The sequence below is a fragment of the Equus przewalskii genome, chromosome 4, assembly GCF_037783145.1.
Source record: "Equus przewalskii isolate Varuska chromosome 4, EquPr2, whole genome shotgun sequence".
NCBI lineage: Eukaryota > Metazoa > Chordata > Mammalia > Perissodactyla > Equidae > Equus > Equus przewalskii.
This window is the reverse complement of record NC_091834.1, coordinates 84,778,119-84,802,563: the sequence shown is the minus strand read 5'-3', so window position 1 is coordinate 84,802,563 and position 24,445 is coordinate 84,778,119. Positions and strand designations below refer to the sequence as shown.

The 24,445-nt window shown below is 43.4% G+C and overlaps 1 protein-coding gene across 1 annotated transcript; it reads right to left on the bottom strand.

The window, feature by feature from the left end:
- Nucleotides 1-20,744, bottom strand: CPA2 (carboxypeptidase A2). Its single transcript, XM_070616603.1, is given in 11 exon segments — nt 1-201; nt 5,449-5,530; nt 7,602-7,801; nt 9,598-9,688; nt 10,860-10,970; nt 12,295-12,388; nt 14,860-14,969; nt 16,688-16,786; nt 17,381-17,515; nt 18,178-18,265; nt 20,407-20,744. Coding segments are annotated over 11 exon segments (1,344 nt in total). The 5' UTR covers nt 20,553-20,744; the 3' UTR covers nt 1-13.
- Nucleotides 20,745-24,445: the final 3,701 nt, after the last annotated feature.

Below are 24,445 nucleotides of genomic sequence, written 5' to 3'. Positions count from 1 at the left end.
CTTTCTCAGAGCCCTAACAGGGGTGGTCTCGCACATGCTCCAGGATTGTCTTCAAACCAAGCCAGGTTTCTTTGGCTGTGGGCAAGATCTGATCGGCAGGCAGGAGGAAGCCATAGCAACCCGTGTCTCTCAGTTCAAAGGCAAATGAGTATTTGATGCCAAAGTCACAGGCCCAGTCGATGCTTCCTCCACTGGCTTGGTCTGAAGGATAAAAGTGAAAAAAGTCTGGTTATGCTATTCCCACTGGCCCCTCACAGCTATAGGACCTCTAGATTAAGTTCCACCATTATCAAAGGTAAGTCAGGCCCATATCTGCATGGACCTTGAGAGCAGGGACAGCTTAGTAGGGCGTTGTGTGTATGAAAAAATACAGATTAATGTGAAAAGCAAAAGGTGTTATTCAAATGGACACTAAGCTTGCCTTCCTTTGGCATCCTTAGGAGCCTCTGGCTTCACTCATCCATTTGGAATCCTGCCTGATCTCCTAATTGCCATCTTCTACACCTTAGGGAGGCCACATCACTTCCTTCTTTAGACAAGGGCTAGACGTAGACGTTGTTTTCTCTAGTGGGAGAGGAAGGATTACAAACAGAGTAAAAGATTTGGTCCCTGCCCTCAGGGAACTTTCAGCTAAGTGTGGAGCAGGCTTTGTTCTGATGTCAAATAACATGCCCAGCACCTGTATGTGTTGGGTTAAACCAACAGAGTAATGTGCACCTGTATAACGTGTGGCCACTGACGTGACAGATGATGAAAGAAAGAAGCATTAGCCTACAAAGACTTGCAGGCAATCATGACTCAGAAGAGCTGAGCAATGGACCAGCTCTGAGGCCCCTCCCAGGGAGGTCAGGTAGTGGTCAGATGGGCAGAGATGGATGTCACCTAGTTCCTAAGAACGGAGTTGTGCAAAGGGGAAGACCAGGGAAGCCGTACCAGGGAGGAATCAGACTAGTGGTTAATACTGTGAGTTAACACCATGAACTCCTGTGACTTGTGTCTTTGCCTTCGCCCACAGCACTAGAGCAGTGCCCAGTAAATAACAAACACCAAACGGTTGCTGACTTAAACTGAATCTTCCCGAGTACCAAAATTACTAAGTTATACCTTTGGTATGGCTACGCAACACAGCCGATCCACTAAGAGGTCCATAGTAGACAGAATACTTCAGATTGAATCCTGGTTCTGCAGATCATTAGCTAGGTGACCTAAGGCAGGTCACTTACCTCTCTGAGTCCAAATGCTTCATCCACCTAATAGGGATAATAATACTACTTATTTCATAGAGTACTGAGAATTAAATAGGATAATATAATGTTTATGATTCCAATATTTGTTGAGTGCTTACTAAATGTATTAGGCTGTATGCTAAATTGGTTCATTTAATCCCCACCTGGGTCATGAGGTAGATACTAGTATTATTCCCATTTTACAGATGAGAAAACTGAGGTTCAGAGAGGTTAAGCGAAGGAACTGGGATAATGAATGTAGAACAGACATTCAAAATGTGTCAGTTGTGATTATACCTATCATTATCAACACATGATAGGATCCTATCAAAAAGCTGGACCACATTAAGGATCAGAGGCACCTGGAGGAGAGTAGTTCACTAGGAAACTAATGAGCAACATTTACAAGTGCCTTAGAGTTACTAACACTTTCATTCTACATTTTATCTTCTGAGCCTCTGGACAACCCAATTCACAGATGAAGAAACCAAGGGAGGATGAGTGACCTGCCCAAGGTTACTTGGTTCCAAAGTGGCAGAGCTGTAACTCAAACCCAGGCCTCTGTCCCCAAGGTCTGAGTTTTTCCCCCTACACCTCTCTGAGAACTCACGTAACAACTTCTCCTGGACCAACCACCTATTGTAGTGCAGCTCCTCATAGCCCTTTCCAGATGAGAAACTGCCCAGGAAATGTCTCACCCAGCACAGAAGTCCAGCCACCTCTCGGGTGGAGTGAAGCAGGTGTTCAGCCCACAGCTGCATACCAATCTCGGGCAGGAGACAAAAAGTACTTAATTGTGACTAGCTTTTAGAGGCAGTGCTTGTCCATGCTGGAATGAGGCCAGGATCAAGGATAACAGAGTCAGCTCCGGGCAGAGATGCAGCCAGAACTTGCTTTACCATTAATGGTCAGGTTCCAAAATATTAGACAGCAAACGCTATACTTGCCTGATATTAGCTTATTAGAAATATCTTCAATATCTGTGATCTTATCAAGAAAAGCATACTAAACCTTAGCCTTCCAAGGTCTACTATCCTTGTAAATACCTCAGATAAAGAGAGTGAAAAACTAGATTCCTCTAATAAAATGGTTGAGACCCCATGTAGGGGTCTCGGGAGCAAATGATGCCATTCTGTTGACAATCTGAACTCCAGCCTCCATGCAGAGGCTGCCAACCAAAGGACATAGGCATTCCTCAGCCTTAAGTGGCCATTATGGCCTTCCTCCCCATCACCACCACTCAGAGGGCCCTCTGCCCTGGACGTTCCCCCAACAAAGGGGGGGGGACGATCCTGTGAAACCATAAGCAGATCAGTCTTCCCTGAGACTAGCCTAAAAGATACGTAACAAAAGCTCCAAAGCTGTTGATTCCATTTTACTTAGTAATCTGGACTTGGGAACATCCACCAAAGAGATCATCTAAAAGAAAAAGGAGTTTGTACCAACATGTTCATAGCAGCACTATTTAGCAAAAAGCTGAACTAATCCAAAGGCCCAATAACTGGGATATAGCAATATAATGGAACAACAAACACCAAGAGTGGAAACACGTAAAACTACACATGAAATGATGTTAACTGAAAAAAGCTGGACACAAGAAAGAACAAAGACATTGATTATAACTAGGTAAATATATTTGTGTTCATTAACAAAATCATGAATGAACTTGAAACTGATAATAAAATATGATTATTGAATTCTTTTTTTCTATAAAGTTTTTAAAATGCATCGTAATAGGAAAAGAGAAAAGAAAAAAAATCCCATAATCTGGAAAAAAAGAAACTTTCGTGATCTGAAATATTACCAGATCAGAGTTTCTGGATTTCCATTGTGTTCTAGACATGGTGAGTAAACTATTACTCCTTTCCTCTCCAAAGAAAAACATGGCTGACATGTTTTTATCTGTGTGCACTCCCTCAGATTCCCGCCACCACCCTCCTACAGATGCACCCACATCAGTGCCTGCAGCATGTCTGCAGACTCACTCCTCTCGGCCAGGCCTAATCTGCCCACCTCTGCTTGTCCCCTTTTTGCCACTCTTCTCCCCTACTCTGGATCAGTACTGCCTTGCTCATTTCTTCTCTCTCCTGCACCTTCCACCTCTCCCTCTCTATTGTTCCTTTTCCTACAATCAGTAAATAAGTCCGTTATCTCAAAAACAAAACCCTCCCTTCCTCTCTCTCTTCCTTCTCATCCAGGCTCCTAGAAAGAGCAGTCCACTCACCCAACTTCCCCTCTCCTTCATTCCATATACTCCCCAGTTACTCTTACCGCTCTTCGGAACCTGCTCTGGTTAAGGTCACCAGTAAGCTAGCGATGAAAATCCAATGCTAAATGTCCTATTTGACCTCTTTGTGGCCTTCTTGTGATTGTCAACCACTGCCTCCTTTTCAACAATTGCTCCTTCCCTGGTTTCTGAAATGTAGGGTTCTCGGCCTCTCTGCCTAGGCCTGCTGTGTGTCCCTCCCTCACTGCTAACCCCTTCTGTTGTCTAACATCTTGCTCCCCTCCTCCACCAGGGCTCTTCCCACTCCAAATGCTCTTTTTGCTCTCCTGTTTCAACCACCCTCTCTGTGTCAACTACCCCTAATATCTCTCTCCACAGAACCCCAGGGCCATGTAGCCCAAAGCCTGTAGGACATCTCCACTTGAACACACACCAATTATCTCAACCTCACTATGTCCAGAACTGAACTGATTATTTTTCAGCCCCACCCCTCTTTCACCTTCCTGGATTGCTCCCTCAGTTAATGGTACCATTCAATGACCCTCAGGAAGAAACTCTTTACATCCAATAAATGACAAAAGGCTTTTGGTTTTACCTCTGAGATGCCTCGCTTCCATCCTCATTGGCACTGCTCTAGTTTGGGCCATCATCTCTCACCTGAACTCTTCCTTCTCTTCCTGTGGGATGTTCCTACTTCCAGTCCATCATCACTCCATCCTGCTAATGCATTTTATCTAAAATACCGTATGCCTCGATGTACTCACTGCTCTGCCGAACACTCTCCAGTGGCTTCCAGAATCCTTTGGGTTAAAATCCAAACTCCCTAACGTGGCACATAAAAACCTGAACTCCCCCACTCCCCTTCTTACCATTTTCATTCCAGTAGTCCAAAACCTCCTTGAAGTTCCCAGAGCCCATCATGTATTTTCATACTCCTAGGTCTTTGCATGTGCTGTTAACTAACCAGAATGCCCTATTTTCCCCTTCTCTAGCTTTCTGGTGGTCAGCCTTCAAAATCTCACCCTTCTCCTATATGAAGCTTTTCCTGACTCTGCCACTGTCAAATCCCCCCAACTTTCTAATACTTCTATACCATTGCACATATCATACCAGCATTCATTTGTCTTTCTCTTCTTCTTCCATATTAAACTGTGAGTTCTCTGTGGAATTCATTATGTCTCCAGTACTTGGCATAATGATCAGCACATAGTAGATGCTTAATAAAAGTGTGCTGGACAGAGTGGCTGCCTATAAGAGGCATTTGTTTCCAAAGGATCATCAGGCATGGAACACTAGGGATCCTGGGCAGTTTCTGGCTTTGTCCATAAAGTGAGGGGATACCTCTGAGGGACTCAGAATAGCATGAAGGTGCACCAGGATTTCCCACAGCACTGAAGTCATTTCTTCTTTTCATCCCTATCCACTGTGGGAGAGGGGAGTCTCAGAAAGTCTGACAGCAGACTACCCAGACTTATTCCTGACACTGTCAGTATTCCTGATCTGTCTTCCTCTTTGTCTCCCCCAAACTCTGCACGGAGAAGTGACTGCAAAAGAGTCTATCCACTGAGTCATCTGGGTCCTCTTAAAGAGTCGCATCCATTCTGTCCCCATGCACAGTCCATGGGATTACTCAGAGTGAGAGCCATCCTTAGCTAGGAAAGGGGAAATTAATAAAAGTGCCTGACTGAGGACCAGATCTTGATAAAGGCCATTCTCAGGCAAAGAAATTCCACATAATGAAAGTGACCATAAGGATCCGGACAAGCAGGGGGAGAGAACACAATACAAATCTTTAGGAAATTCTTTGCTCTAGATATCACATGGTAGGTATCTCATGGAGGATACTCAGCCTTACTGAGGGGATCTGGTTATGGCTGGGTTCCCTGCGTGAAGGTTCCATGCCTTTCACATCAGGGCACTTAAAGGCTTTGGCCCAAAGTCACATGGTGCCTGTCATCTTAGTGGGTCATTTGTAAAAACACATTGGACACTTACAGACAATTGAGCACATAGGTCCCACTTTATACGGTGCCTTTCAGGCTTCTCAAAGATGGGCAGCCTTTGGGACCACTTCATTCTAGAATGAGAGAACCAACGAAAGGTGGATGGATAACATTTGTCTCTTAGGAGAACAGGTGTAGAATGACACAGTCTGATTAACCGGACTCTCCGGTTAGTTGAGGCTTGAGCACAACACCCTTCTTGTTTTAACCATTTTCACTGAGAAGTAAGCACAAGTTCACTTCTGTTGGCTTTGAAAATACAACAGGAAGACCCTTACTGTTTATTTGACCATCCAGGTATTTGCAATAAATACACCAGGGTCATTATTTTGCCACCAGCTCTCCTTGTTCAGGGGTGTGGATGGAAATAAGGTAGGAGTAAGGGGCTAAAGAGAATGTGTACTGACCCCAGGATGTACCCGGGAAATTGATTTTTTTTTTTACTGGATCCCTACATTGGCTTATTTCCCTATGATTGTCTCTTTTTCCAAGAAGTAGAGCTCAGCAAAATATTTTCCATTATTTGAGGGTTCCAATTTTGACTGATTGAGGCTTTACTGTCCTTGCTAGGGATAAATGTAAGGTCTTGAACTTGGGTCCAGGAAAACAACTGTACAATTACCAGATGGGGGAAACCTGGCTCGCTGGAATCCTCAGAGAGCCTGGGGGTTTCAGTTGTCAATGAGCCCAACATGAGTCAACGGCACGGTGCGACTGCCAAAAAACTAATGTGACCCTCAACTGCATAAGCAGAAGTGCACAGTCTGGATGAGGGCAGTTATGGTCACGCTCTGCTCTGGGCTGGTTAACCCGCCAACACAAGTTTTACATTCATTCTGGGAGCTCCCCTTGAAGAACATGGACAAACCAAAGCATGTTCAGAAAAGAGCAACAACCAGAATGGTAAGGGAACTTGGGACCATATTACGAGTGCTTGAAGGAACTGGGGGCATTTAGTGGGGACAAGGAAAAACCTAGGAGAAGCAGGGTACTGGTCTTCAAGTAATTAATGGATTTTCCCTCTCAAAGGGAAATAAACTTGCTCTATGAAGTAAGACAATAAACCGGAACTGGTCGGTAAAAACCATAGGAGAAAGTTCTCACTCTCTATAAGGAAGAACTCAAACAAGTCAAATCTGCCCCAACATGGAATAGGCTCCCTTGGAGGCAAGAAGCTGTCCCATCATAGATTGGATGACTACCTGGCAGAGATCTGAGCACCAGAGTACATAACTGAAGGTTAGCTAGCTTTCTAAAAGTACCTGTTAGGTTCTTTCAACCCTGCCATTCTTTCTTCCCCAATTCGACCTTGAGAGGTAAGACTCACCAACAAAACCCTGGAAACTGCCTTACAGGGCTAAAATCCGACTGCTAAGGTGCAAGATACACCTGCATTGGAATAATCTATTCCATTTCTGCTAGGGGCTGCTGAAAACCATCTATTTGAAAGTAAACTGACTGAAAGGTCCCATCTCAAGGCTTATCTCTAACATATGGGTCTTAAAAACAAAGCCTAAAAGCCAAGTTGGAAATAAATGCACATTCCCTTCAGCTGGGATAGCTCTTGTTCAATTGTAAGCAGCCCCCTGAGATGTCACCGTCTGACTTAAGGCTGCCACCAGTTTGCTTAGTCCTAAAACAGGAAAGATGATGGAAGGTATCAAGTCAAGGAAGTGAGTGTTTTACACCCAACATCGTACACGAGTGCATCGTGACAGAAGCTCGTAGAGCTGAAGGCACCAGGAGGGTATCAGGTAAGGAGCTGGGAGACAGCATTGCTTAGCATAGAGCATCTGACTACAGAACCAAGAGCCTCAGGTCCAAATCCAGGTGGTTATTTCCTAAGCAACAGAAAGCAGAGCCAGGGAATTTATGGTTGAATCAAGGTCCTGCTCATGTAGATTAGGGCAATAATAATTTCATGAATTCTGTTTCCCAAGGAAACAATTTAGGAAAGTCCATAACCCGTCTTTCAAACATTTGCCTGAATCACAGTCTTTCCCGTGGATGGACGTACTATGTCTCATTCATCTTTGTAAACTGTCACTAGTACATAACATCTTAGTACCTAACTTTATGACTGAAACTTTCTTGTCCACACAATGGATGCTGTGGCTGAGCTGAAATGAAGTTTCAGAAACTCACCAGCTCATTAAAGTTATCTGGCCTGCTACATGTATACCCATAGGGGAACACCAGCAGCTGGGAATAGCTGTGGAGGGTAATGAAGGCCTTGAAGTTTCCATGCCTCTTGATGAGATCCACTATGGATTTCACTTCAACTTCAGAGTTGGCACTGGGTCCGTGGTATCCATCAGAGCAGGGGTCATTGCTGGCTCCAGGTCCTGATGGGAGGCAGAAGAACCCAAGAGAGAACAGGGAACACTAAGAAGACACTGTATGGGGGCGGTTGCAGTACATCACTAAGTTCCCCCTCTGGAAATCAGAGCAAGATTGTCACTGTGTTAGATGGAGTCATTATTTAAGGGCATAGTTGGAGAGCCCAACTGAAGTGATTCTGGTCACATCTCTCTTCTTTAAAAATATGGTTCCTCGGGGGACCAGTCTGGTGGCATAGTGGTTAAGTTCATGCACTCTGCTTCAGCAGCCCTGGGTTCACAGGTTCAGATCCCAGGTGTGGACCTACATACGGCTCATCAAGCCATGCTGCAGTGGCACCCCACATACAAAGTAGAGGAAGACTGGCACAGATGTTAGCTCAGTGGCTATCTTCTTCACCAAAAAAATAAATAGCTAAGTATGGTTCCTCTATATGGCAGAAAGAGCTATCAAATTAGATCATCTCCTCTCTGTGGGAGATATTGGAAGAAAAGCTAGATTTAATATTATAGATGGAATTCCTGCATTGGGTGGGAGTTGAGCAAGCTTATTTTCTGGGATCTCTTCCAATTCTTAGAGCCCAAGAGTAGAAGACTCTATGCATCTGTACTTCTAAGTCACAAAGCTACAAATGCAAGGAACCTCTGACACCCTTTCTGCAGTGAGAAAATCACAACTACGTTTGACAATAAGGACATCTTTGGCCTTTATTTTCATAGCAACTAGAATTACTCATGACCACTGAGTTGGTTCTTCAGTGGCCTGACCAGGGATGTGAATGCTGAAGGAACTCTGAGGGGACAGCTGGGACATTGGACCCTCCCCCCAGGGTCTCTAAATGATATATACAAAGTCTAAATACAACCTGTCACCTTATTTTAAGATTATTTAATAAGAACAATATTTCAGGAAAAAAACTGACATAGAATTGCTGGGCATTGTTCAATATTTTGGATCTGATACTTTAATTTTTTTTCCCTACACTGAAAAAAAAAATTATTGTAAAAGCGATGAATGAAGTTGCCACTCATCCATATCTTATCACAATTCCCAAGTGTGTCCTTTCTTGACTCAATAACTCTCATTAATTCATTTGTCTTACAAATATTTAGTGATTACCTTCTACGTTCCAGATACTGTGCGGGGTGTTAGGAATACTACAGTGAAAAAGACAGCTTCTAACCTCACTGTTATCACACCTAATGAGGAAAAAACCAAACAAATTCCAATTCTGTGATTAGAGAAACATACGAGGTTTTAACTGGTGCCTGAAAGTATTAAGGAGCCCCCCCAACCAGCCTGCTACTGACTCTGAAAAATTAGAGCTCTAAGTCAACAAAGCCAGAGTAGCAAGCTAATATTTTCTCTTTGACTCTATTTTGAAAATCAGTTTCTTAATCCTATTTGTACTTCTTTTTAGTTTTCTTTCTCGAAGCATCCATAGATGATGTAATGCTTCTTCTCTGAATAGATCCTAACCCCCTCTAGTGGTTAGTTCAGGGCTTCCTGAGGCCTCCCTCCATTGCAGGCAATCTTGCTCTGGAAGCTCAGAAGCCGAGCTGGGTTACAGCCTGTGGGAAAACCAAGATGTGAGACAAAATATATTAAATGCTGTTCAGAGCTCTGTGACAGCACTGCGCGCCTGTGAAGGGAATTTAGTTAAGTGTTTTTCAAATGGGTTTTTAAATGGCTTCAATCCTGAATGGGCTTAGCAGGCTGACAGCACCGCAGCAGAGCCATGCAAAATAGCTAGTTGGCCAGACAACATCTGAGCATCTCAGGGGCAAGTGTCCGCAGTCACCTCCAAAATGTGCGTCCCGGTTCCGGTTCAGATCGACACCAACACAGTCTCTGTCAGGTATCTTGGACAGGGTCTTCTACCACATACGATTCTTTAAAATTCAAATAAGAGAGAACACAGAAAAAAGAAAGATGGTTATTCAGGCTGATGAGAGGGTCCCTTTAGAATTCTGTTAATTTCCCTTGCTCTCTCCCAGGAAGGCCCCTTCGGAATTGCACTAATTTCCCTTGCCTGCAGAGGTGTCGAAGAGTCCTTATGTGGGGTTCTGTTTGGAGCTTTATGGTTGTCTCACCGGGGCCAGAGGTAGATATTCAACCCTCTCCTCATATGAATACCTGCCAAACTGTGTTCCTTAGAACACCAGTTCTGTTAAACGTTGACAACAAAAAAAACAAAAACAACAATAAAAAACAAAAACAAAAAAACAAAAAGTGGGGAGAGAGCAACGGTTCTGTGATAGAAAATTTGGGGAAAATATAGGGCTAAATTGGCTAATTTACTTCAGAACTTCTAAGAGTTTTTTAACGCTTTAATGTTTTTTTATGAACCTCCAAGAAATGAATGCAGTGATTTGTATTCCTTTTTATTGTATGGTTTGATATTTCCCAAACTTGATCACAGAACCCTTTATTCATAGGGTACCTCACAAGATGAGTACTAGTATTTGTACGAGTTCCTTTTGAACACACGTTGAAAAACACTATCATAGTCAGCTGTCTCCAAAAATAAACTTGATGCTCTGATTCATTTTGAATCTACATGGGTCACAGTTGCCACAATAGTGTTTCGTGGTGAAATTTTAAAGAAAAAACCCGACATCGCTCCTTTTAGTAATATGACAGAGGATTTCTTCTACAGGTTGTAAGTAAAATGCTAGATGCAATGTACTGCCTACCTAAATCCTACCGCAATCTAATTGCCAGCAGGTAACATCCACCTCCTCTTTTCTATCAATCCTACCACATAAACACGGAGATAATTGGAACAAATCTCCTAGGTAACTGATGGCGAACATTGAGCTCTAATAGCCCAGCCTAACAGCGGAAATGGGCTCTGACCGAGGCAATAGATACAGACATCTTGTGTTGGAACAAGAAGTGATTATAAACTCCACTATATGCCTCAATTCAGGGCCGCTACTGAGAGATTAGGCATTCTGTATAGGGTGAATCAAGAACAGAAAGATCTATTTTATTTTGTTTTTGAAGTTCCCACACATCTTCTTAGATTCTTGTTGAAGGAAAGAAAAAGTCCAGGCTTACTTTGGTTTGAGAGAACACATATCCATCAGGGTTTGCGACGGGCAGCAGGAAGATATCCACTGAGTCCAAAATGGAAGTAAGAGATGGATCATTTCCATAATCAGAGGCAATCTGAGCAGAGACAACAACATATATGTCAAGTTCACAGTCCCCTTTCACTGGGGAACAGGGGATAGAATCTTAAGGCAATATGTTTTTTCTAAACATGAACCAGGTATCCCTGGGGGTCAGTGAGAGTCTCCGAGGACTGCTGTCCCATCTCCCGCAGTGTTAATGGGTTGAAGATGCCAGGGTCTATACCTTATTTCCAGTCAGAATAATTTACTTATATCTTTTTAAAAAACAGATATCACTTATCCCTTCCCTCTAAAAAGGAGAAATCTTTTTATTAATTCTGGTCAGGCATTCTGCAATGGTGGGCAATGGCATATGTGGCTTAGAGGCATCTATGAACCAAAGAAATTTTTTCAGTTTTCCTTAATCACCACACAGGCTAGCTCTCCAAAAGTAGTCATGACCAACATCCGATTACTTAAATACTCAGAGACTTTTCTAAAGATACAGAGGACCAGTTAAACTCCATTTGGGAAATTAAATTTCTACTTGTGATCAATTGCAGTAGAGTTGAAGTTTCTGGTGGATTAAAATTTATTCATTTCCTGTGCTCAGCCATCCTAAGGCATTATTATTCAACTGTTAAATATCCATTTCATAATACCCTAAAGGTAACCGCATTTTAATTGAACGGAAAAATGTATCAGTTGGTATGCACGTGGCTGCATATGCTTGAATGATCTGATGTGGATTGATTTCCTTTGCTCATGAATTAACATTCTGATTTATAGCGTGTCATTTTTGAATTACTTAAGAAATACCACACTAGGTCACACCCAGCCCAGTGTCCTGACTTTAATTCCAACAAACATGTGGAAGAGAGGTATTGCTTCACCCCGATTTGAAAATCAGATTTGGAAAATTTTCAGAACAACCCAAAACCCTTAACTAATTCCACTTTGGATCTGTAGGTTAAAGTAAGCTCTTCTAGCACCTGTTTATATTTTCCATCTGAGCCTCCTTCAAGATTTTACAGATTCTTATAGATTTCTAGCCCTCAGAGTTCCAGGCTCCAAAGCAATTTTTCTCTAGTCTGTTCTTATGTTGAAATCTGTCTCCCAGGGTCCAAACTTGCCACCCGCTCAATTTCTTCTAGCTCACTGTGTCTTTTAACAGAGCACACAGTGGCTGGCCTGGGGGAGAGTGCCAGGATGCTGGGTGGGGCAATACCAGAAAAAGGTTGAATGGGTCCGTTTCCTGCCTGTGTGCCAAGAGAAGGTCTCGGGCTGACAGTGTCAGTCGTTAGGACCACGTGGACTGTTCTTAGGTGTGACCTGACCCCAGAAAGACAAAATAATTGAGGAATTTTAGCCAAAATGACCTGATTTGCTGTCCACAATGCAGTAGCTTGAGTAATCCACTCTCGACCATGGATTCCGGCATTTATCCAGAAGGCCCGCTTGTGTCCTCCGGTGCTGAACTGCAAAACAAGCATGGAAATGGGATTGGCTCCACTGCTGCGGGACCCTCCTCCCCTCTCTTTAGTGGGGGAGTCTTATCTGTCCCTTTTTCTGTACTTGATGTGATTGAGAGAGAAGGAGGAGGTATAGACAGTGATGCCGTTGATTAACTCGTCTCATTTAATGTGACTTTTTTCGTCCCTTCTTTTAATGTAAGCTTAAATGCAGGCTACCAAGAGGGATATAGACTTTTTCTCCTTTGAAGTTGGTAAAAACTTGTTGTGGATAATGTAAAAAAGTGAAAATAAGTTTATCATATGCTGTAAATTTCTAAAAACAGGTTACAGAATAGTATGATGCCATTTTAATTTTTTAAAATGGCTAGTCGGGGGGCCAGCCCAGTGGCGCATCGGTTAAGTGAGCACGTTCCACTTCAGCAGCCTGGGGTTCGAGGTTTGGATCCCGGGTGGAGACATGGCACCACTTGGCACGCCATGCTATGGCAGGCGTCCCACATATAAACTAGAGGAAGATGGGCACAGATGTTAGCTGAGGGCCAGTCTTCCTCAGCAAAAAGAGGAGGATTGGCGGCAGATGTTAGCTCAGGGCTAATCTTCCTCAAATAAATAAATAAAAAGGCTAGTCCGTGTGTATGTGTATATATATGTACATACACACAAACATACGAAAAAAAGGTAGAGGGGGAGGAAGAGAGAAAAGAAGAGAGAAAGAAATAGATATACAACAAATTGTGGAATTAGAATTACAGAGATGTTTTTCCTTTTTCTTTCTTTTTCAGTTTCTTTTTCCAATTTTGTGCAATGATTGTCTTATTTTTGCAATAAAAAATGCTTGTGATAACATTTTGAGTCCTTCATAAAAAAGGATGAGGCTCTGGAAGTGCTCTCCAGAGTTTAAATTTTATGATCTGGGGCCAGCCCCCTGGCCAAGTGATTAACTTAGTGTGCTCCGCTTCGGTGGCCCAGGTTTGGATGGTTCAGATTCTGGGTGCAGACCTACGCACAGCTCATCAAGCCATGCTGTGGCAGTGTCCCACATAGAAGAGCCAGAATGACCTACAACTAGGATATACAACTGTGTACTAAAGCTTTGGGGAGGAAAGGGGAAAGAAAAAATAAAAGGAAGATTGGCAACAGATGTTAGCTGAGGGCCAAACTTTCTCATCAAAAAAAAAAAAAAAAAGCATACCTAAAAAAAAAATTATGATCTAAGTGACTCAGTTTTATTTGGAACACTGGCTTTGCCAATTGGATCAGTAAATGGGGAGGAAAAGATTATTTTTGCACCATCAACTTCTATCTCTGTGCAGCATTCTAAACATAGCAGATAAGGTAAATGAGAAATGCAACTCCTTGCTCAAAACTACATTTCACAGGATTTTGAAAGTTTTAGTTGAAAACGTTTCATGCCTTTTCCTCCAAAAAGCTCAAATGTAAAAAGCAGGGATCTTTCAAAAACACATAACATTCTCAACCACAGAACCACCCTAGAGGAGGGAAGGCCAGGAAAATCCAAGGGGGAGGAGAATCTGGGGTTTCCTGACCCAGTTGTAGGAGAAACAGGGAAGAGGAAATTTTTTTAAAAAACAAAAAAAGAAAGACAAGGTAGTAAATATTAGCAAATGTACCCTAGTGTCATAAAGCAGGCAAACCACTCCTCTCAGGCCTGCTTTGGGAAAAACGCTCTGGAGAAATCCATCTGTCCCAGTGAGTCTGCTGGTTCTCAGCCATAACGTTTCCAAATTTAGCAGGGAGTTGTGACATTATCACTCCTTCTTTTTTTTTTTTCTTAAACTCTTTCTAGGAAATCTGAGGAAATAATTTTCACTCTTTTTTTTTTCAGAGCAAGGTGAAAAAGCTTGAAATTATCAGCACTACGACTGTTAGACATTACCGGTTGAAATAAAACCCTAACCTTTTTCAGCGAGCACCTAAAAACTGCCTGCCTTTCTGGGCATTTGCCTTTGCGGTTTAATTTAGTTGCCCGGCTTCCTCCTTCACACTGCGGGAACTCTTCTTTTTTTAAGTGAAGCTCAGGCAAGTACTTGGAGCTTTTATTATTATTATTATTATTATTCTCTTGTTTAAAAAAAAAGAGGAAGAAAAAGAGAACTTCTACCTTGATTAATTACAGAACACCTTCCCCATCGCCCCCCAACTCTGGGGTCGGCACCACCTCCCCCTTCCTCTGTTCCCATTGGCGCGTTCGCATCTGGTTCCCTGAGAGCGAATCTATCAAGATGAGAGTATTAATTCACTTCTGCAGACCTGCGTCAGATTGCGCAGGAAAGAGAAAAAGAACAAGAAAGGGGCGGGGGGGCTGTGGGGAGGTGGATGGTGAAAACCAGCAAAGACCGGTTAGGAAGGGGGAAAAAAGGACTCGCTCTTCACGCAGAGCCGGGACTGACGGCCCGCCTGGGAGGCGCGGGATTCTAGAAGCATCGGGAGGAAAAACAACAGCTGCACCTGTGTATCTTGAGCACGCTCAGGGGCCGCTTTTCGAAAGAATAGCCAATATTCACTTTGCTCAGTAGACCAGGGTGCTCAGCAACGAGGTTATCCAATTCTTCGGAAATCTGAAATGTTTACAAAGAATAAATAGACATCTGCAAATGAATAATCTGATGCATCCATTAGTGACTTTCTTTCTCCTCCATTTCCATTCCCTCAGGACAAAGTGGAGAGGCCCGTGTGGCAGATGCTGCACGACTGGGGACGTTTGAATGAAAGCTGAGAGACGATGAGTCACTGGGCATCTGCAGGGGCTGGAAAAGGGGAAGCCATTTTGCGTCAGTGCAGCCTGCTCTTTCCAGTTTTGTGCTTAAAACAAAATGGCACTTCTCTGGCTTGCTTGTGGCTTCCCTCACTGCTGCTCTAAGGTGGAACTTCCCCAGCTAGAAAGCTGCTCGCCCTCACTAGCAAAGGAATACAAGGGGTAGTGACACCAAAAAAAAAAAAAAAAAGTGGATTTAGAGGCAGACACTACAAAACGCAGCAGGGCTAGTTCAGGCCGGGGGCTGCCTCAGATGCACTTCCATCGGCAGCTACTCCGGTTCTTTTTTGCAAGGCTGATCGAAATTCTGTGCAGCTGGGGCACCCAAGCTGTGTCCATTGCTGGGATTGAGGCATGTCTGGGCGTGTCTTGGAGAGTGAACGGCATGAAACAGCCTCTCCAGCCGTTGCCGACGTTTGCTCTCCCTAGGACGCAGACACCAATTTGTGAGGTCCAGCAAAGGAGAGAGCGCGCATCTTATTTTCTTTGCTCCCTTTTCTCCCTCATCCTCTATACTGGTCTACAGTCCCTTATCTGAAACCCTTAGGGGCCATACATATTTAAAATTAAGGGTTTTTTGTGTGTGTAATTTTAGAAAGGCAGGAAGCATTTATTGTATATTACACATGTGGCATTGCTCCATATTCGAATACATTAATAATTCTGGCAGTGAGACAAATGAGTAGCAACTTGGTTCAGATTTTTGCCCCTAAATGAGTTTAGGTCAGGTCAGGTTTTGCCACCAAATAAATTGGGGGGTGGGGGAGGGATCGTTTTCAGAGTTCTTTGCATTTTAGGATTGCTGATAAGGGGAATGAGTTCCTACCAGATACCTCTTTTCTGGCCTTTTCCTTCTCTTCCACCTCTCACCTTAACACCCCAAACCCCAAATCCTCTCCGGTCCAGCCTCCACCCCCGAATCAGTTAGTGCAGATGGACCCCTGTGGGCCCCAAGAAAAGCTCTCTGTCAGGAAGACGCAAATGCAGCACTGCCCAGGTGCCCAGATGGCAGCGTGCGACCCAGCTGGAGGAAGGGGGCATTCTTCACACCAACAGAACCCAGGAAAGAGAGCAAAGACTTCACTACCATGAGGTCTGAGAGCACTCGGCAGGTTGGGAGACCCCACCCTTGGCTAGAAGTCAGAGGTGTCAAGGTGTCCCCTGGTTTCATTATCAGTGGCTTCCATGAAGCACGGCTCACAAATGGCTCTGTGGGCAGCACAGGTCAGAAATCAGCAAGGGGGCCTTGAGCAGAGATCATGAGTGTGGCAGGCTGCTTGTGTGCTCACTTAAGACACACCTGGACACTTCCAAATAACATGATGGCTGCTGGGATGAGCAGGTGGGAGGTCCTGCCTCGAGGCAGTGACACTGATACTGGCTGTGAAATCCTGGCGAAACTTGGAGAAGTTAGGAAATAATATGAGAATAATTTCCATTAAATCACCAAGTAGAAGTATAGGCCTTGTCATCAGAGGAGAGAATGGCCCATTTCTCTAATGTTCATTTTGAAACACCTACCTCTTTGAAGGTATGATAAGCCTCAAAGTTGAAGTTACCATTCCGTTCTCTTGTCTTAAGATTAAATAACATTTCTTCATTCTCTTTGACCAAGAGAGCCTCAGATAAAACCAGTTATATCTATGATTAGTTTACAATGCATTTGAATCTACAATTGTGAAGGAAATGATAGGTCCCCAGTCCCCAGTGGTCCTCTTCCAGTCCCATAGGCTTTGGGGTCATCCCTTTCCCTAATTCTGGCAGCACTGTGAAAGGGGATGGGACATTAACGGGACTTCCGGCCAGGCAGATGCTGCAAAAAGAGCATGACAGTCAGTCCTCTGATTGTCTTATGGCTCATCCTTTCTTTCTGGGAGCCCAGGGCCTGAGGTAACTGCTAATAAAAAACTAAATAATAACATCTTACTTTTACCTACTTTGACTAACACCCTTCGGTTTGTACTTTATATTTCATGCCAGAGACTCTCTTTTTGCCATTTCCCTTAAATTTTTTATTACCGTATCCCACTTGTGCCAAATGCAAAAGGGAGAGGGACAGCGCCTCCCTACCCTCTCTGCAGAGATGGCAGGAAGATCCTAGTGACGCCCACAGGTCCCTTCCCTGGTAGAGGGTCCCCAAAGGTAAAAGAGGATGGACCTTCAGTTCATGTTGACCAGCAAGCCTCTGGAAGGACGGGTCTGTGGGAAAATTACCTGAACATCTTCAATCGTGACAGAATAAGGCGTTTCTTGGGACTCCAAGAAACTTTCGACTGCCTGGATGCTGGAAAAGGGAACTGGGACATGGGCTATCTCCCCTGGGATGGTGGGTGACTTCCAGAAGTCAAGCTGAAAGGGATAAAAGGTCAAAGCAATGAGTGGGTCATTCAAGGGAAACAGACAGCTCAGCGCAGACAGATTTCCAGAAATCAATTCATATCTATTGTACCTCAAGCCCATCAGACTGGAACCATTGTGGAGTCCCTATGATATTGCAAGAAGAGTTTTTAAATATCCGAGCATTGGTATGTCTTATTTGTTTTCCCTCCCTATGGTTAGATATTAAAACTGGCAGAAGGTAAAGATTATTTTAAATTATGGCAGTTTGTTTTTAACAGTTGGCATTCAAGTGATCCAATTCATTTCATAACAAACTATTAATATTATAAATTATTTTAGGAGGAAAATAACGCATTAAAGGTGTTCAGTGATTTCTCAAAGTAACTTTCACATTCAATCTCTCTTTTCATTCTTACAATAAACCTGTGAGATAGAAGAATGGTATATTTATCCTTATTATACTAAATGGGAAAATGAGACACAGGGAAGGTAGGTGACTGGCCCAATGTCACATCGTTGGTACTAGAGCACAAGTTTTCTGCATTCCAGCTCCATGAATTAGCATTCCACACTATGTCAGGGAGATGAGATACAGTCCAAAATAAGAGATCTCAATCATTGTGTGTAACAGTGGAGAAGTCACTCTGGGAGACAGAAACCCTCCCTGGGACAGATCCCTGAAGATGTTCTTCAGCCTCCAGTTCTGTCAGATTTTTTATTTGTTCTTCATTCCTTGGTATCATCTCAAGAATTTGGTGTCTAGAGAATATTAACCACATACGTGACCTTAAAAGCAAAACCTGGACAGTGTTTCCTGTTGCTTCCTGCTCGTTAGTCTTTGCATGTAAGAGGTTAATGCAGCAGTCAATAATCTCTTTGACAATGGAGAAACTAATAAATAATATACTGACCCACATCCCCAGACAGAGCAGTTGATAGAATGGCTTTACTTCCCCCAAGGCAGTGTTATCTCCATAATTAAGAGGTGTACCTGCTCCTAGCAGGAAGCTTGACATTAGAGTTACCTTTTCTTTAGTTAATAATTATCAAATAACATCTGCTGCTCATAAAGCATTGGCTTTTAAAACTTGTCTGTTCCTGTTTTTCAGAAATAAGTAAAAAAAAAAAAGGAATAATTAGTTTGGTGCTTGTAAGTACTTGTAAGAGAAATCGAATCCACATCTGGGTAGACCTAGGATGTCTTTCTATGGTTGTTAACTGAAATATATCAGAGTTCCATCTCCAAACCCCATTCATAGGGCCCAAACCTGGCATACGGCTAGGGAATTGAGGCCCAGAAAAATCATGGTGTGCCTTTCTCTCTCCACACACACACACACACACACACACTGAGAAATAAAGGGTATCGAGGGGCCGGCCCGGTCGCACAGTGGTTAAGGGCGCACATTCCTCTTCGGCAGCCCGGGGTTCGCTGGTTTGGATCCCAGGTACGGACATGGCACCATTGGCAAGCCATGCTGTGGAAGGCATCCCACATACAAAGTAGAGGAAGATGGGCATGAATGTTAGGTCAGGGCGAGTCTTCCTCAGAAAAAAGAGGAGGATTGGCAGCAGTTAGCTCAGGGCTAATCCTCCTCAAAAAAAAAAAAAAAAAGGGTATCAAGGACACCTGGGCAGGAAAGAGAAGTCACAAAACAAGCAAACACATATCCTTAGAAAAAAGTTGGGTAGTACGCCTGGGTTCTTATAGCCTTTCCTTGGTGACAGAGGATCCTGCTCTATCCCTTTTCTCCAGGTAGGCTGACTTCCCAAGTCCCTGTCCTGCCCGTGTGTGCAGTGAGGAAGGGATTGGTATAAAGACCCAAACCCGGGTCTTCTGAAACCAGCTGTGCAATTTCCAGTGATCTCTAGTGGAAAACATAAGTGAAAGTATGCGAGATCTTCAAGGCTCTCCTGCTTCCACCTGCCACAGAAGATCTGAAAAATCTTCCATTTGAGTCTCATGCCTTTTGGTTAATGCATGAACTCCCAGGAGTCCTCCTTTAAAACGGGAAGCCGTGGATAAGAATAATATGTGACACTAATATTTCCTAGTGTGTGTTCTTGGGAATAGTAGCCCTTTGAGTTGCTTAGCAAAAAGTAAAGAAGGAAAGAAAGACGAGAGGAGTTTGATGGTCAAAAAATTGGGTAGGTGCAGCCATCTTGATCCCCTCTTGTAGATTTACAGTGCACGCTAATTTAGTAAAAGCACCTAGAAATCCTATAGTTGTTTAGCCCTCTGATTCCCAAAATTTTTGAACTACAGTAAATAAATTTGACCACCCATTTTTTGGGGGACAAATTTCTTTGACCACTTTGTAGTTCCCTGGAACACTGTTCAAGAAATGCTGCCTAATGCCCTTCATAGAATCTTGGAACCAAACTGCTTTGGAGCAACGATGAATCCTACAAAACCGTGAGAGTTAAAGTTGGGCTGAAATCTGCAGCCCTGGTCCACCCACTTCATGAGGCTCCACTGCATGGCACTAGATCTAAAGATGGGGAGGACAAGAGCTGACAGGGAGGATGGAGCCCAGAAAGGTAGGGCGGAGGTGGTGGGAGGGTAACTGAGACGCTTCCTGAGATGGACTGAGACAAATAGCCACACAGCTTTATTTTCACTGATGTCTACCATCCCTACATTCTGATCGTCGGAAGGGAAGATGGCTAAAGACAGAGAGAAATAGAGTATATGTGTTCAGTTTTCATTTTTTCCTTCGTGGCATTCATCTCTCTTTTTGATCACTTCTTCCTATGATTCCCACTATCCCCTCTCCAAATCTAAGAGAACTTCTCTGAAAATGCTGAACAGTTACATCCCTTACCCTGCAACGGTCCGGTGAGAGACTCTGTAAATCAGATAAGCAAAATTCAAACAGGAACCAGAACACGGAACTTACCCCACAAATGTCTGTCGACAGTAGGTATACCCAAAAAGGGCACCAAAAAACAGGATCAACCTCATGGTCAAGGGTCTTCCCAGAGTCCAGAATTCAGTGTCACTCCCGAACTTTATTTGTGGGAACCACGGCTGAGGCTGATCCATTTAAGAACTCAAGTGAGGGGCTGGCCCCGTGGCCGAGTGGTTAAGTTCTCGCGCTCCGCTGCAGGCGGCCCAGTGTTTCGTTGGTTCGAGTCCTGGGCGCGGACATGGCACTGCTCATCAGACCACGCTGAGGCGGCATCCCACATGCCACAACTAGAAGGACCCACAACGAAATATACAACTATGTACCGAGGGGCTTTGGGGAGAAAAAGGAGAAAAATAAAATCTTAAAAAAAAATAAAAAAAAAAAGAACTCAAGTGAATTCCCACATGGAAAATTCCTACCTGCATGTCACATTCTTCAGGTTGTAGACACCCACCTGTGTGATATCACCAGCCCGTACATTTTCCATTCCTACAATGAGATAACAAACTTTGATGGAAAGAAAACAAAATTGCTAGCGCATACCAAGGGCAAATCATGTATTTATGATTTGGAACATAAAGTGCCACTAACTCTGATCAGTGATAGAAGCCAAATTAATAGACCTAGAGGTTAAAGTCCTTTCTGGGTCTCTGACGAAAAAAAGGACACAGCATTTATAGTAATTACTCAGGCATCCTGTCTATCACATTCCATTAGTTTGCCCATTTGTTTATTTTTATAATGTTTACCCTGAAATACTGCAATCACTTCATCCACATCTGCTGAATCTCCCTGTAGATATGGCCCATTCCAGTCCTCACTCTATATTAAACAAAACAGAAGGCCTTTTAATAGTCAATTTTGGACTGTTTCTGAAGTGATCCATCTGCATTTATATCAAATTGATGTCCCTGTTTCTGTGCTTTTTCCCAAAATGAAAATGTCTTTCTGATTATGACAATGAAATTACTTGTTATAGAAAGTTCAGATAAAAAGGAAGTGTTCTATTTAATCAGCATTAATTCCTCCACCCAAAGAAAACTATTTGGTGTGTATCTTTCCAAACTTCTATATTTTAGAGCTTTTTCTTAAACAAAGATTAGACCATATCCTATATTCTGTTTTTTCAACAAAGATTTTCCTAAACAAAGGTGATCTTTCCTTGTCTGTCAACATAGATCTACATTAATCTTTGTTCTTCATTGCATAAAAAGAAAATACACTGGGACTGGCCCCGTGGCAGAGTGGTTAAGTTTGCATGCTCCACTCCAGTGGCCCAGGGTTTCGCTGGTTCAGATCCTGGGTGCGGACATGGCGCCACTCAACAGGCCACAGTGAGGCGGCGTCCCATATGCCACAACTAGAAGGACCCACAACTGAAATACACAACTATGTACTGAGGGGACTTGGGGAGAAAAAGTAGGGAAAAAAAAAAGAAGATTGGCAACAGTTGTTAGCTCAGGTGCCAATCTTTAAAAAAAAGAAAAAGAAAACACACCTACCTATTTTCAGGAATCATACTTTATTGCATTTTAGTCATTCACACACATTATTTTCAGCCTAGCAAGAATCAACCACAAACAGACACAAGGAAATTTTCATCTGTCCCCTGTGTGTCAAATTCTTCATCTGTGCACGCTTTAAATCCCTGGGTTAGAATTCTCAAGTACCTACTTGAAGGGGAAAGGTGTGTGTACGTACATATATATGGGTGTGTGTAGATCTATGTTGACAGACAAGGAAAGATCACGTTTGTTTAAAAAAACCTTTGTTTAGAAAATATATATGGTGTTTAAGAAACTCCCAGATTAACTTGGTTTTTCATTCTCTTGGGCATCAGGGAGAAGACAGAAACCAAGGGCCAGAGGCCATAATTCATCCTCACATCCTCAGCACCTATCGAGTAAATGGCCATCATATAAATTGAAATGAATGTTCTTGGATGATCAGTCAAAGCTTCTTGGAAAAGATGGGGCCTGAGCTGAGTCTCAGAACACATAGGAATGCTGAGGAGGGCCTGCATTTCTGGTGGTTGGGAAACATGAGAAAGGTAGAGAACTGGGAAAATGCATGGTTGGATTGGGGAGGAAAGGGGCCCCACTCGGGCGGACTGGACCCTGGACGTAGTAGGAAAGATAAAATATGAGAAGGTGGGGCAAGATGGTAGAGGCCCTCACAGTCCAAGCAGAGGAGTTTTTGCTGGTGAAAGGGAGCCATGGAGAGCCCTGGAAGTTCCTGAGCTGGTGAGTGGTTGATGAAGGCAGCATTGAGAATGAGGAATCTTGCAGGATGGGCGGCAGGGCAGAGAGACTCTAAGCAGGGAGCCAAGTAAGGAGCTTCCTGAAGAAAGCCAGGTTTAAAATGATGCGTCTGGACTAGGTGGTGGGAGAGGGAATGCATGAGATGGGCTCACAGAGCTATTTCAGTGGAATAATCATGAGTCCGTAGTGATGATGGTGCCTGAGATGGTGTAGAAGGAGGAGCCGGAGAAAGGGTACTTTCCAGTGGGTGTTAAAGGAGGGCAGACAGCCACCCCCATGGCAGCATCCCAACGTTTCCTCACTCAATTGTCACACTGTGTGAAGATCCACTGTGAGAATTTGTTTCATGTCCCATACAGTATGCTTTCAAAAAGGAATTTTTGCTGAGAAATACTACCCAGTGAACTGAATTCACTCTCAGTGTTAGGGACATGATGGCTCTTTTTTTCTTCCTGAAGAGGACAGTGAGGATGAGCCTAGAGATGAAACAGGGATCCAAGAGAAGCTTGGACCCCTCACTCCTAAGCCTAGGGCAGTCCAAAGAATAGGGAGGACTTGAGGATGATGCCTGAGATGAAGGAAAAGAACATTCTCTGGAGTGGATGAAAATAATTTTAAAAAATAGATAGAAGAAGTTGAAGGAGGAGAAAGCACAAGCCTTAGTAGGAGGTTGCAAAGAGAACTCCAGAAAGCACTGTTGTTTCTCCGTCACCGACAATACAGTAGTACCCCCTCGACTTTGGGGGGTATTTTCCAAGAGCCTCAGTGGATGCCTGAAACCACAGATAGTACCAAACCCTATATATACTATGTTTTTTCTTATACGTATATACCCATGATAAAGTTTAGTTTATAAATTAGGCACAGTAAGAGATTAACAGCAACAAGAAATAATAGGCCACTTATAACAATATACTGTAATAAAAGTTATGGTAGATCCTAGCCATCTTTTTGTATTAAGTCAAAAACTTTTACCTTTTCACATGAAGGAAGCACTTTATGGCTTCTCTTTGGCATGTCCGAATTGCCAGCATCACTGCTCTTGCACTTTGGGCCGTTATTAAGTAAAATAAGAGTTACTTGAACACAAGCACTGCGATACCACCGCAGTTGACTGGATAACCAAGATGGCTACTAGGTGACTAACAGGTGGGTAGCGTATACAGTGTGGATACACTGGATAAAGGGATGATTCATGTCCTGGGCAGGACGAAGCACAGGGGTGCAGAGATTTCATCAAGCTACTCAGAACGGCGGCACACAACTTAAACCTTATGAATTATTTCTGGGATTTTCGATTTAATATTTTTGGACCTCCATTGACCACAGGTAACCAAAACCATGGGAAGCAAAACCGTGGATAAAGGGGGACAACGGTATAAACAGATCCTCATTAGAATGGAGCTTCGTCCTTCTCCCACCTCATCGTTCTGGATAAATCTGGTTTTTTTAGATAGCAGTGTTGGGTATACACGACATACAATAAACTGCATATATTTAAAAGATGCTGGGCCAGCCTGGTGGTGCAGTGGTTAAGTTTGCACATAATGCTCTGGTGGCCTGAGGTTCACCGGTTCAGATCCCGGGTGTGGACCTACACACCACGTGTCAAGCCATGCCGTGGCAAGCATCCCACATAAAATAGAGGAAGATGGGCACGGATGTTCGCTCAGGGTCAGTCTTCCTCAGCAGAAAAGAGGAGGATTGGTGGCAGATGCTAGCTCAGGGCTAATCTTCCTAAAAAGAAAATATGCCATTTGATAAAT